At 38.5% G+C, this 14,998-nt stretch overlaps 1 protein-coding gene across 3 annotated transcripts in view; it reads left to right on the forward strand.

Annotated features, from left to right (window-relative positions):
• RABGAP1L (RAB GTPase activating protein 1-like) overlaps positions 1-6,056 on the forward strand; it is a 958,953-nt gene extending 952,897 nt beyond the window's left edge. For 2 of the 3 annotated variants that reach the window (XM_006867065.1, XM_006867064.1), the window contains 3 exons: positions 2,037-2,108; positions 4,022-4,219; positions 5,258-5,913. In XM_006867065.1, the coding sequence (XP_006867127.1) occupies positions 2,037-2,108; positions 4,022-4,219; positions 5,258-5,410 (423 nt within the window). In that variant the 3' untranslated portion in view covers positions 5,411-5,913. Of the gene's footprint in view, positions 1-2,036; positions 2,109-4,021; positions 4,220-5,257 lie in introns of all 3 variants that reach the window. The other variant, XM_006867061.1, reaches the window with a different exon arrangement.
• Positions 6,057-14,998: the final 8,942 nt, after the last annotated feature.

Raw genomic sequence — 14,998 nt, forward strand, 5'->3', positions numbered from 1 at the left:
CTTTCAATAACGAAAGTCAAGGCTTGAATTTTTTCTTCAGTTCCCCCAGCTTGAGAAATGCTGACCGTGTTCTTCCCTTTTGGTTTTCTAGCTCTAAATCTTTGCATATTTTATTATAGTATTTGGCTTTATCTTCTTGAGATGATCTTTGAAATTTTCTTTTGACATATTGCGTAAGGCAAGTTTACTGCGCAAGACCTTTTTAAAATGTTCAATAGCAAAGATATCAGTTTGAGGACTAGGTGCCCCTATGATATTTTCAGTCGCCTCATATGCTGTGAAAACTGAATAAATATAAAATATAAATGAATAAGGAAGATTGTAGAAGAATTGCATTTGAATTATGGTGTCAAAGAATATTGTAGAACAAACAAATCTGTCTTGTAAGCAGTACAGCCAGAATGCTCCTTAGCACCTAGAATGGCAAGACTTTCTCTCTTAATTTGGAAATGTTATCAGGAGGGACCAACTGGAGAAGGACCTCATGCTTGGTAGAGTAGCAGGTCAGCAAAAGAGGAAGACCTTTGATGAGATGGACTGTCACAGGGAGAGCAACAATGGGCTCAACCATAACAATTACTATGATAGCACAAGAATGGGCAGTGTTTCATTCTATTATGCATTGGGTCACTGTGAGTTGGATCCAGTTAGATGGCACATAACAACAACAACAGTACTTTTTCACACCTTACTTCAAAACCAATACTAATTTTGTTGTTATTGTTAAGTGCTGTCTAGTCAGTTTCAACTCATAGTGACCCTGGAGTTGGTTTCCAAGGAGTGGCTGGTGTTCTTTGAAATGTTATTGAAACTACATTGTTCTTGTGGTTAGCAATCCAGTGTGTATCTAACAGTGCCACTTCTACTAATAATAACAGACCATATTTATTGACCATATGATTCTTATGGGCCAGGTGTAATTGTTACTTTTATCATTATATTTTCCACTTGATTGTCATGGCAAAACCATTTTTACACATAAGGACCACTGGTGGCACTGTGGATTATGCATTGCGCTGCTACCCACATAGTCAGCAGTTCAAATCCACCAGTCGTTCCGCAGGAGAAAAATAAAACTTTCTGTCCCAGTAAATGTCTGTAATCTTGGAAACCCTCTTTGGGGTTGCTATGAGTCAGAATCAACCTCATGGCAGTGAAGATTTGGTTGCTTTCCTTTGGTCCAGATGCAATACTTAACCTTTGGGAAATAATTAATGTTTTTTACTTGTCACAGCATAACAGTTTTCACACAAGAGGAAACTGAGTCTTACAAAGATCAATGAATTGTCCCAAGGTCACACCGCTAAAAAATACTAGAGCTGGACCAGCCTAAAGCTCCAGCACCTAGGCTTTTAATTTATATGCTGTACTGCCAAACCCCTTGAAAATAGCTTGTCTTTGTTGTCTTTTAACCGTTTAAACTGTGTCTCATTCTATCACTTCTTATGGAAACTTATGTGCTTGTAGACAAAAGATCTATCTGGTTCAGAATTCTTTTCACTAGATTTTCAGCATAGTACTTTACACAAATTAGATATTCAGCAAAGATTCTAAAGACTGATTGCCAAGGTGAGACAGAATTCACTACACCTGTCAAAAACCAATGCCCGAGACCAAATTTATCCTGTGCCTTTTTCTAACAGTTTAGATAGGAGATGTGCTTTTCCGGGAACCCTCTTGGATTTTTGCTCCTCGTTGTAAAAGTGACCGTTCATTTGAAAAATTTGTTCTAGTGTCAAAGTTATGTTGTTGTTGTTGTTGTTGTTGAATCCAGTTGTGTTGGTTCCTACCAATAGTGACTCTGTATAGGGTTTCCAAGGAGTGACTGGTGAGCTTGAACTGCTGATCTTGTGGTTCAAACTGCCCTTGCAATCCACTGTATTAACCCATAGTGCCACACCAGGACTCATACACACACACACACACACACACACACACACACACACACTATTTATATATGAGATTGGAGTTATTATGGGCGCATGTTGCAAGAGTTGTTCTATTTTCTATTAATGAAAATCTCTGATTCCTCTTAGATCTGTTCCCAGTTAAGTACAAGGCTGGAGAAACAGCAGGCAGCCAGCAAGGAGGAGCTGGAAGTGGTAAAGGTAAGGAAGAGTGAGGTAACCCTGTGAGAAATTCTTCCAAATTCACACAGACATAGTGAGTACCTGATTGTAAGAGCCCATTACATGATGTTTCCACATCAGCAATACGTCTTGTAGACTTGCACGCTCCCCATATATGCCTTTGCTTTAAAGAGATTTTATGGAGAATCAAGTACCTCTGTTTCTAACCTAAGTGTGACCTTCCTCCTTTCCAGTTGAAATACTTTACTTCAGTGAAATGGGATGGGCTGTCAGAAGCAGGAAGGTGTGTAGGAATCAACCATAGTCATAAGAAGCCTTGGAACTATGTAGCTCTGTTCCTGGCCTTGGGAAAACCCGGGAGCCCTCAGCATCCTACATGTAACTCCCTGAATTGATGTAGTTTAACTGTGGGATTCAATAGAATCATCCCATCCTCTCTTGAACAGTAAATACCTTGGGGAACATAGAACTTGGCTGGGAAATAAATATTTAGTAACTGATTCTTCCACTGAATTTTAAGAGGTTTGTTTGGAAAGAGAATCTGTGGCATTTTCTTGTATGCTGCCCTCTGGTGGTAAAGCTTATGTTATGTGTTATTTGAAAGAAGGATCACTAGGTCTGTGTAACAGTATAAAGAAGCTCTGGTAGTGTAGTGGTTACCAATCGGGTTGCTAACTTCAAGGTCAGCAGTTCGAAACTACCAGCGGTTCCACGAGAGAAGGATGAGGCATTCTACTCCCATAAAGATTTACAGCCTCGGAAACCCTGTGCAGGCAGGGTCACTGTGAGTTGGAACCACTCCACGGTACTTAACAACAACATAACCGTATAAGGAGTCCTGGTGTGGCACTGTTTATTAATTTGCTGGACTGCAGTCAGTGTGAACCGCAAGGTCAGTGGTTCAAGGTTATCAGTTGCTCCTTGAAAACCCTATACAAGGTTGCTGTGAGTTGGAACCAACTTGACAACACTTAACAACAACAACATACTCTTTCCAGATGTATCATCTTTGTCTTGAAAAGAGTTGCTCTGTTTAGTGCTGCATACTTAATTGGTAATCCAGGCATGTGATAGAGTTACTTTTACTACCTTGAACAATAATGATAATTTTTACAAAAATGCTGAACCAAAAAACATGTACTTTATATGTTGCAAAAGTAGATTGAGATTAGTCATACTGCCTTTCCTCAGTCTGTATACAGAGAAAGCTTAAACTCTGAGCCTTTTTATTTATTAAACAGAGGAAATAATAGTGCCTACACATGCAGTTGCTCTAGGATTGAATGCCCACCATGAGACTTTACATCTAGAAACCACTCAATCAATGGTAGAACAGAATCTCTAGAGCAGATTTCAGAGAGATACTAAAATATCTTCTCTATAACGATACTTGAAGAAAAAGGAGCATGTATCTTAGATAGTAAGGAGCGCTGGTAGCCTAGTGGCTACGAATTGGGCTGCTAATCTTAAAGTCCACAGTTCAAAACTACCAGCTGTTCCGTGGGAGAAAGACGAGGTTTTTTTGCTCCCGTAAAGATTTACAGCCTCAGAAACCCTATGCAGGGTCACTATGACTCAGAACGACTCCACAGAATTTAACAACAACAACAACATCTTAGATAGTGGAGTCCTGCTGTGGCGCTGGACCACAAGGTTGATGGTTTAAACCCACCATCTGCTCCTCAGAAATCCTATACAGGGTCACTATGTTGACAGCACTTAACAGCAACAAAAGTCTTAGATAGTTGGGCTTTGTGCTGACTGTAATGGTTTTGTGATTTTGGTTTTAGTATAAAAGAAAAAGCTTCAAAATAGGGTCCTGCCTTTGATGAAAGTACACAGCATGTAAAAAAAAAACCCAAACTGTTCCTGGAATTGATTCTTCATGTGAAATGTGTTGTGATGTTGGTTCTGTCTTTGGGGTATTTCAGGGTAAAATGATGGCTTGCAAACACTGCAGTGACATTTTCAGCAAGGAGGGCGCTCTGAAACTAGCAGCCATAAGCCGAGAGAACCAGGGAATTGAAACAGATGATGAAAAGGACTTGCTTAAGAAGCAGCTGAGGGAGATGGAGCTGGAATTGGCACAAACCAAACTGCAGTTGGTGGAGGCCAAGTGTAAAATCCAGGTAAGTGATCTGATAAAAGGTAAACAAGAAAAAATAGATGGTTAGTGGTCCAGCGTATTCTAGTACTTTAGAATATGCCTGTCTAGTTCATAATCGTAAAATATCGCAATCTGTGATTCATATATTTTCTAATCCCAAATCTGTCTTGCATAATCATATTTTATGTTATATATTTTTTTAATACTGATATAAGCAAACACCTAACTTTAAATGAAATTGTAATCATTAAAATTATATTTTGCAAAAAACTTGCTTTTTCAGTTAACCCTGGGATATTTTTGCTAAAGACCTTTGTCACTTGGTAGCTGATCTGAAAATGAACAGGGCTTTACTCTCCTCGTTTCTGCTCTGTGTAGTCAGATCCCCTCTGCTATCTCTATCCCTGACAGTTGAATATTGATGGGCACCTGTTTTTCTTTTGGAAGCTTCTTTTCATCTTCAGCTTATCTTGTCTAATCCTTTTTACCATACTTTTCTTTTTACATTGAAGTATAACATAATTAGAAAAATAGTCCTGGCTTCTTAGGAGCTGTTCCTCGTTTCCCTTTTCCCAGCAACCCTCGTCCCGCTGTCTCATCAACTTGCAGTACGCAAAGTACCCTTAACCGTGTTCTGCTCAGGACCTTGTAAGTTCTGAAGAGCAAGGGATGTGCCATTAGAACTCATTCATGCTTACAGTATCACTAGAAATTAAATACATACATACATTTATGGCTTTAGACACTAAGCCAATCTATTATCTCAGATTACGACCTAAGCCTAAATTTAGACCTAAATTACAAGGGGAAAAAGAATAAAATGAGGTTTCATTTTACTGTTCAAAGATAGCTCAGGTTCTGGCTTTTAGTGGTAACTCCTTTAGTTCTTAAGTTTGTTTTTGTTTTTCTTTTCAAAAAGAAAGAAGACACTGGGTCTTGTGGGAGGGAAACTGTGTAGCCACATAGACCTACAAATTCCAAAAAGCTGGACTCTTGATGTTCCTCTGCAGGCAGAAGAAAAAAAATTGCGAAACTCAGATGGTTTTCTTTCTTTAATTAGGAACTTGAACATCAGAGAGGAGCCCTTATGAATGAAATCCAAGCTGCGAAAAACTCTTGGTTTAGCAAAACCCTGAACTCTATCAAAACAGCCACCGGCACGCAGCCGCTGCAGCCACCACAAGCCACCCAGCCACCGAAGGAGAGCACATAGTTCCAGGCTCACCAAACACAAGAGCACAACGATCAAAGCTTCGGAAGCCTGGGAGGAGTCTCCCTGGTGTCCCTTTGAAGGAAAGTAAAGGAAGACAGAAAGCAAGCCAGAATCTCTCAGTAGCTTTCGCTCTTGCTTTGTATGACACCTTTCAGAGGGACATTGTTTAAACTCACCTGAATTTTTGTTGAATACCTGTTTTCCAGCTTCTTCCTGGAAGGCCATGTGCAAATACTTCATAGTATTATGCATTATTTTACATGCCTGGATGTTTCATTGGAAATAAGTAATTCAGAGCTAGATGCTTTTTATTAAGAACTAATTATTCGTTATAATTTTTATCTTACATAAAAATGGAGACATCTGTTGAAGGTTAAAGTGATAGGAAGAGTAATGTCCCAGCCAAAAAAAGACAAAACCAGATTGGAACCTAAGCCTCTTTCTTACCTTTTCATGATTTGTTAAAGTAAAGCACACTTTGGGGCCTGTCATGACCACTGTCAGGTTTCTACTTGAAAGAAATTCCCAGGGTAGGGATTTTTTTGTTGAGTTGAGCAAATCCCAGAGAGAATGGTTTGTTTTCATCTTCTGTTGAGTACATCTAGAAATGAAGTGCCAAGAGCCTCAGCATAGACGGGCTTTTGAGGGACACACTATATAAAAGGAGTTGAGATCTTTATAGGTGAAGAGTGTAAAATTCATCATTTTGGTCTTAGTACCCTAACAAGTACTTTTAAGAGCTCCACATGGGAATTGCAAATTGCTCACTATGCGTAAGTGTGGACACAGTTTGCACTAGATGGCTAACCGTCTGAGGTGGGTGTTGTGAGTTGCAGACTTAGGGACCCTTTACCAGAGAAACCTAGAAAGGTCCAGGTCCAGCCATTGTGCTTAGAATGGAATAAATTGCTCCAACTGACAATACCTGGGAATATAGAACCAGAGACAGAATATTCCACTTAGTGTTGACATATACTTGCTAAAAAAAAAAACAAAAAAAACACTAATATGCTCTAATTTTGCTAAAAGATTTAATATTGAAATGAGAACTGGAGGTCAGCTTCACATCATCTCAGTTTATTATTAGTCAACTCTTTGTGATTTCTGTAACTCCCTAAAAACGTGCCCTTGGTACTCTTAGATGCAGATGCATTTGTAACATTTTTGAGTGAATTTAAAAATCTTTGTAGAAGTTCTTATCTCATGGAAAGGTAAAGCTATTGTTGAAAACTTGCTGGAAATATTTTTAATGATATATAACATGTCTATATAAATGTCCTTGCAGGAAATTTCTTGGTAAGGACAAAATTAATTTTCCCATATTCTAAGCAATTTTGGAGGCCTCTGGCCCTTTTGCGTCAACCAAACCACTGTCAGCTCTGTATAATAACATTTATTGATGCTCATCCTTGGTTTCATTGTTGAACATACTGTTTGCAAAAGATCTTAAGACTCTGCTGTGCCAGTGTGCTTTTCATCTGTGCCATATGTTACAGTTAAAAGTCACCCACTCTCAATTCCAAATGGAAGAAGAGCCGTCTTAGCTCTAGGAGCTTGTGGCACAGAGGATCGTTCCCTCTACAGTGATTACTGGGTTCTCACAGGAGAGATCCCCTTCCTCTGGGAGTGTGGATACCATTACTAGCCATAAAACTGATAGGGTTGTTTGTTATTCTTTGTTACATTCATCAAACGATAGTTTTTTTTTACAGAAATTTTTTTGGCCTGGCATCTTTCATCATATTAATTTCCATTTACTGGAAAAAAGAAAATAACCCAGCATTCCAAAATTTTTACAAAATGACTCAGAAAATTATAGAAATGGGACAGTTACTGCTAAATCACCTTTCATTATGGTTTTACTTTTGAGAAAGGAAACTACAAGCCCAGCAACTGAATATGGTTTGACATCTCTTGAATAGTGGTGATGTTATTATCAGAGTATCTATTTTTACTTTAATGTCAACTACATGGTAACTTAGAAAAGAAAATTTAAAATGACTAGAAAATTACATCTGGGCACTTGGTTTCTATAAATCATTTAGTATACTCGAATTTCAACTTTATTTTATGTTTTGATTCCAAGAAGCCCTGTACAAGTTGCCTTCTCAAATGGCCTGCTAAATTAAAGATCTTTTGTGGTGTGACTCTCATAGTTCCATTCTTAATTTTTTACTTCCAAAAATTATTACATTCCACAGAATGCCTCAATTGCATAATTTTGCTCTAATGGTAAGTGAGGGGCAAATGAAATCACTCTTAGGTCCAGTCCTTACTTATAGGCCTTGTTCGATTCCATACTTCCTTACCTTTCGTTCTTTAAACAAAACCACACATGCAGTCCAAAAGTTTGATACATCTGTCTTTTGAGTTTTCGTTTACGTCTTTCAAAAGAAGATGAGGACTATCTGTAAACTGATTTTCCTCTTCAGCCCCACATCACACTGGAGTGTGTATATTGGTACCATACATCTAAATTGTCTCTCTCTGCAATGACTTGGAGTCAGTAGCAATAGTAAAGAAAGAAATTTTGAAATGTTATACACATAATTGTTTTCATAAATGTTTCTAATAGCACTATCCCAAACCACATATGACCATCACTGTGTATTGTTTGGAAACTCATGCATTCCAGTATTAAGTAACTACTAGTTTTAATCTCACTTATTACCACTATTCTCTTGGATTTTAAAAAGAAATCAACCTGCCAAATTCCAGGACATTTTCTGATATTTTATTGTGTTGTTCATAATTTCCTAGGATACACTGTATAAAATCAGAAATCCAACGTTTGAAACATTCTGAAATAAGATTTTTTTTCTTTTCATTAAATTTTGCAGAATAAATTAAGGAAATGGGATTCAGCGTGAGAATTCAGTTCATTAGCGTTTATATCCTGAGAATCATTTTTTAACACATTCTTGAAAGCTGAAAGAAGCCAAGTTGAATTTTGCCGTGCGTATGTTTGGAAGCTTCTCACATCCTGAGCCATGTTACAGTTTATATTTAGTTAACTATAATTTAATTCAAAGAAATTCCCAGTTTCCTAATGTTCTGTATATCATGAATATCGGAGATGCTAACAGGAATGCCTTACAGGAGTAGGGCCTATCTTTCTGTACAACCTATTTCTCTCTCCCAGCTATTAGTAATTTCTTTTTCATTGCTTTCCTTAAATTTCCCTAGAAAATTAGAAAAGTAATTTTTGTGTTGATGTGCAGATATTTAGTAGTATTTACCTAGTTTTTTTTTTTTCCTTTTTTTCTTCTTTCTTATTATGTACAGATATTTATTGTTCTCCACGTCCTACTCCTAGCTGAAGTGAGGAAACCAAGAGAACACAGAGATCAGGGCACAAGAGATCCGAATTAGTGTCTTAAAGGAGTTGGTCAGTCACCTACAATGAGAATCACTTATGTAACTAACAATGTAAGGAATTGAGCTTTATTGTATTTTAGCAGAAGTCAATCTACTGATTATTTTGGCACTGTAGGGTAAGCATTGGACTGCTAGCTGAAAGGTTGGAAGTTCAAACCCACCAGCTGCTCCTGGAAACCCTATGAGTCAGAACCATGAGTCAGAACCGACTCAACAGCACTTAACAACATACTTCAAACACTAGGGTGGTTGTCTGATTTTAGATTTTAAGCGGGAGGGCAAATATTAAAAAATTAAATACCTTGCTTATTTTATCTCTTTATCTAATTAACAGGTTACTATTGTATGGTGGTGATAGTGGTGGTGTGCCATGAACTCTATGTGGGAACAGAAAGCCTCATCTTTCTCCCGTGAATGGCTGGTAGTTTCAAATTGCTGACCTTGAGGTTAGCAGACTCGTAACCACTACGCTCCCAAATTGCTCTGATTCTCTTGCTTAAATTACAATAAGGAAATGGACACGCTATAATGTAACACTTTTTTTTTTCTTTTCTAATTGTATACCCAATTACCATGCAACTAAATACACAATGAAATTTCTAGACATGACAGTCACAGCCTGAAGGCCAAACAACAGCTCTGTGGTTTATGTTTCCACCAGATGTAAAATGCTCTTTTCCCTTCACTGTCATTCTGATAGAACTGCCCCAATACATCCCTCTCAGAATGACTTCCATTCAGTACGTACAGGCAGGGCTTAACCTTAGGAATCTCCACATCTTTCAAAAATGAGTACTTCGAGGTGAGCTGCATCTCAGTTTCCATCTAAAGAGTACTTATCAGGCTTTTTTTCTGAATGAATCTACTACTACCTGCTATAAAAACATCAACATGGCCCATTCTTTAATAACTACTTATACTATATAATGGAGTCCTGTGGCATGATGGTTAAGCCATTTGGCTGCTAACCATTTGGTTTAAGCCCATTACCTGCTCCATGGGAGGACGTGGCAGCTTTCTTCCATACATAAAACCCTGTGGCACTTCTACTCTGTTTTGTATGATTGCTCTGAGTTAGAATTGACTCTATGGTCAAATAGGTTTATACATAATATATATTTACATATATATTATGTATAAACCTGTTGCCACATATAAGAATATATATATATATATAATTTAGGGAACTAAGTTGTGAAGAGATAAATGACTGGTGCCATCAAAGCAGTAGAAAACTGGAGATGGTCCCAGAATCCAAGATGTCCCACTAGCCTTTTGAATCAGTTTCTTTATTTTTGATATTTTGCATAATTCATGAAACTTTCATTCAAATGAGGGAAAAAGTTTCTCAGCCCCACTTCCTCTTTCCAACCTCTACATTTCCCTTGTTGAGGAGTGTCTTAATTCTCTTCTGCTTCCTGGTTCCTTGGTGGTCTCTCCATGTGTTTTGACATCTATTTTACCCTTCTCTCCACTGCTTACTTGTTTAATCTCTTATCTCAAAAGATATGGACTCAAATATAATGGACACTAATCCTGCTTCATTAAAACAACAAAGAAAACTCATTCCCAAATGAGATTATAATCACAGGCATTTGTTAAGTGCCACTGAGTTGGTTCCAACCCATAAGGACCCTGTATAGGGTGTCTGAGGAGCAACTGCTGAGCTTGAACCACTGACCCTGCAGTTCAAACTGACTTTGCAGTCTAGTGCATTAACTCACAGTGCCACACCAGGGCTCTAATCACAGGCATAGAAGTTAAGGATTTACAACACATGTTTTGAGGTGATGTAATTCAATCCATAACATTTAACCTTTACCCTCCAAAATTCATATCTTTGCCACATGCAAAACACATTTACCCCACTCCAAGTTTAAGGATCCCATTTCTTCCAAAGCCCCTCCTCACTTTAATTTCAGACACCATTTGAGACTGGGAATTCAACTGGTAAACTCAGCTGCTCTTACAATAAGACTCTGGTTTGGGATTTTGCCAACACTGGCTCCATCACAAGTAATACATCTTCCGGCACACAATGGCAATTGTCAGGTTTTATATATATCAATTGAGCTATGACTAAAATTTTGAGTCATCCCTCCCTGGTTTTCACCATTTTGTCTAGTGAAACACCAATCAACCAGCCTCCTTCTACTTCTCAGGCAAATAGTACAGAAATGTCAGAGATGCAGTCACCCAGAGCCTTGTCTCACACAAATACCTGGCCCACTAGTGGTGATATTTTGTGTACTTTTATTGCTATCCCACACTATGGATTAGCAGTGTCCTCTTTACTACTGGAGGCAGAGGCATCGTGTCTTTAGGACTAGACGGACTTGAAAACCAATTCAGAAAATTCATTCTTACAATTTTGATCCTCTAGAGTCACTCTTGGTTCCAAATATTCTAGGTTGGGTTCTCTCAAAGAGCAAAGTGAGTGGAACATGCATGTATATATGAGGAAGATTCCAAAAGTTTGTGGAAAACTGGAATTAGAATTTTTCCATAAATGTTTTGAAGCTTCCATGTCTCTCTCTCTCTCTCTCTCTCTCTCTCTCTCTCTCTCTTTCTCTGTGTGTGTATGTGTGTGTTGAGATGATTCCAACTCATAAAGACTCTATAGGACAGAGAAAAATTGCCCCATCGGGTTTCCTGGGCTGTAGACTGCCATTTCTTTCTCCCACAGAGCAACTGGTGGGTTCAAATCACCCGCTTTTTCGGTTAGGATCAAGTGTTTAACCACAGTGCCACCAGAGATCTTTAAAAAATACAGACATCATTAAGTGCTATACAGCTGGTTCCAACTCATAGTGGCCCTGAGGCAGTAAATCTTTATGAGAACAGAAAGCTTCATCTTTTTACCGCAAAGCAGCTGGTAGGCTCAAACCACTGACCTTGTGTTTTGCAGTCCAATGCTTATCCTACAGATCCACTGTGCTCCCGCAAAAAATATATAGAGGTTTATTTCAAGGAAATAGCCCACACCATTGTAGAAACTGGCAAATCCCAAATCTAGGGGTCGCATGCCAGGCTAAAGGCTTCTGTTTCACATGGTTGCAGGTGCTGGCTCACAAGGCTGCAGGAGCTGACAAATCTCAAAATTTGCAGTTTAGATGGCAGGCTGCTGGCTCATATCCCAGGAACCGAGGTCAGAGGACAAGAAGTTGGATGCAGGAAAGCTTTGTCAGAAATCCATATGCCATTACAAGTAGGTAGTAGAATTCTGTACAGTCCATTTTTATGAATTATTCCTATGATTTTGCCCATGGCTTCTCAAATGAAGACACGTTCTATAGAATAAAGAGTCAGTTAGCCCAAACAGTGCTAGTTGACTACAGAAGAAACATTAGTGATCAGCCTCTGCTTCTATAAATGCTGACCAAATAGATGTTTCCATAATTCCATGTATTATGTATAGTACACTCTATAAATGTAAATGTAATGCTTGATAAGAAAAGTGCTATTGTACATTGTTTGAACAAATGTTTACTTTTATAATCGTTATTAACTGGAACTGGATTAGTATCTTTGTTTTCATGTGTGAATGAAACTTTGTGAAAATAAACAAATGCAAGCAGGAAGGTAACAAGGTGCCTGTTTGTTTGGGCCTGTAGTGATGTTTTCAATGCTTTGTGTTGCCCTTTGACCCCATTGAGTAGTAATAAACATTTGTTCTGATGTTCATATGCGCTTTTCTGATTTTTTAAAATCGGCTTTATTCTAGATTATTTGGACACAGCATTATGAATCCACTAGGCCAGATTCCAGTTAACTAAGGAAAACACACAGAGGAGTTTGCTCCATGCTACACCTGCCAAGTACCCTATTTATCAAACTTCCTTGCTTTCAAGTACAGTAAGTACCCAGGTTAGGAATGTCCAACTATGGACAACTCATACTTGCCCTTCAATGTTAAGTAAATTTGCCCTTACCTTAAAAAAGATTGAACCAAACTAAGCCCTACTCACAACTAATTCTTCATTACTATTCCCTTCATTTGCATGTGCAGCTTTTAATCACATTTAAAATTGCACTCCAAACCCAAACCAATTACTACTATTAAGCCAAGAGTTTCCCACACTGTAAAATTTTATGGGAGCAGAAAATCTCATATTTCTCCCACAGAACAGCTGGTGAGTTTGAACTGCTGACCTTGTGGTTAGCAATCAAGTTTTCTTGCACTAAAGTGTGGCTAAATAAGAACTGCATGTATCCGTTCCAACTTACCTACACATTCTTAAAAGACATGGGAATGGGTGTTGTAATAGAAGCCCTCTCCAGCTGCTTAATTTTAAAAAAGGAGAGAGAAACAAAGAAAGGGAAAAAATAAATAAAGGGCGAGGCGGGGCTTGATGGCAGCTAGGGTGAAGGTGCAGTAAAGTTCACCATCAGCAATACCACAGAATACCAGCAAAGCAGATCCAGGGCAGATCTCCAAAACTGGGAACCACAGAGAAAGGAATATTTTGAAGGTTTGAAGGCTTACAGATCGTGGAACTTGAAGCTGAAGTAAAAAATCACGTACTTTTGAATCTCCTGGACTGGGCTCAGAGGCCTGGAGCCAACATCTTGGGTGAGACCAAATTGCAAGACCAAGCGGGGGAGCAGAAACACCACAGAAAAATGCCACGGGAACCTTGGAGCAAAGGTGGACAATACACTTTGTCAGTTTTGTTTTTCTTTTTTTTGTTGTTATCTCGTCATTGGCATGCCCAACTGTTTGCCCACCTCCATTCTGGTGACTAGAGGGGGAACCTGAGCAAGCGGACACCCCCCACCCTCACCACTGGTGGGTTCTTCTGCCACGCATGCACACAGATACTCAGCCCAAGAGGAGGCCCTTGACCTTTTTTTTTTTTTTGCTTGTCTTTTGTTTTGTTTTTTTAATATAGGAAAGGGCAGGACAGAGCTTTAGAGAGAGGGAAAGACAGTTTAAAACAAAACAGGCCAAAAATTAAAGTCTGAGGTATAGCATAACAACCAACACTGGCATCTTGAAATCTCTCAGGTAGCTTTGAAAGCAAGAAGCTGAAGAAAGGGCATCAAAGTCATACTCATATTAGGCTACAAATATATGTTCCTTCCCTACCGCATCTCCCTTTTCTGTGATTATAGACTGCAGTATTCAGTCTAGTTTTTGTTGTTGCTGTTTTTTGTTTTCTCTTGTTTTTTTCCCCTGCTGGTGCTGTTTTGCTGCTATATGCTTCCCCTTCTACCTTCGGAGGACTGTTTCTCTCCATATATTACACAAGAAGAGTCAGCAACTGCTGCCATATAGCCAAGCTACAATCACACTATAAAACACCAAAATCCAGGCAAGAACCAATAACAGCTGCCATATACCAGGGAAACAGACAACACCTGTGAAAGTTACTCTGAGTTCAGCAATAAGAAGAGTGAAAAGGGAAGCCCACATCCTGATCACATCTCCCTGGAAGCAATCAGAAAGCATAAAAAATACCAAAACACATACTCAATTAAGTATTAAGGCCACAGATAAACACTAACCATGTCCAAGAAGCAAAAGCAGATGACCATATCAGCACATGTCCAGAAACAAGATAAAATGTCAGACAAATGACATAAAGGTAGACCTGGACCCATTCTGGAAAGAGGGCAGGCCTTGGAAATGACTGAGAAGGAATTCCTAAAATGACTATAAAATGTTTCAAAACACTTTACAATGCAGTTGAGAAAAATAAGGAAGAAGCCAGGAAAGTGCTACAGGAACAATCAAATAAGATACAGCATTGGAAATAATTCAAAACCTACTAAAAGAGATCCAAACGATCAATAATAGAAAATCAGAAATAGACAATACTCTGAAAGGGCAATAATAGACAATACTCTGAAAGGAGTAGAATAGAGGAGATGGAAAGTAGAACCAGTGAACTGGAAAACAAATCTCTCAATACCACAAACACAAAAAATGAATTTAAAAAATCTGAAGAAGGTCTAAGATTCATGTTGGACAGCATGAAGAGGAATAATTTAAGAATTAGCGGCATTCCAGAACAAGTAGAATCACACAAGTCCACAGAGGAAATAGTTGAAGAACTTCTGGAAGAAAATTTCTCTAACATCCTGAAAAGTGAAAAGATAAATATTCAAGAAGCTCAATGAACCCCAGGAAGGATAGACCCCAAAAGAAAATCACCAAGACATATCATAGTCAAGCTCTCCAAAGTTAAAGGTAAGGAGACACTTCTG

This window comes from Chrysochloris asiatica, unplaced genomic scaffold (genome assembly GCF_000296735.1).
Source record: "Chrysochloris asiatica unplaced genomic scaffold, ChrAsi1.0 scaffold00100, whole genome shotgun sequence".
Lineage (NCBI taxonomy): Eukaryota > Metazoa > Chordata > Mammalia > Afrosoricida > Chrysochloridae > Chrysochloris > Chrysochloris asiatica.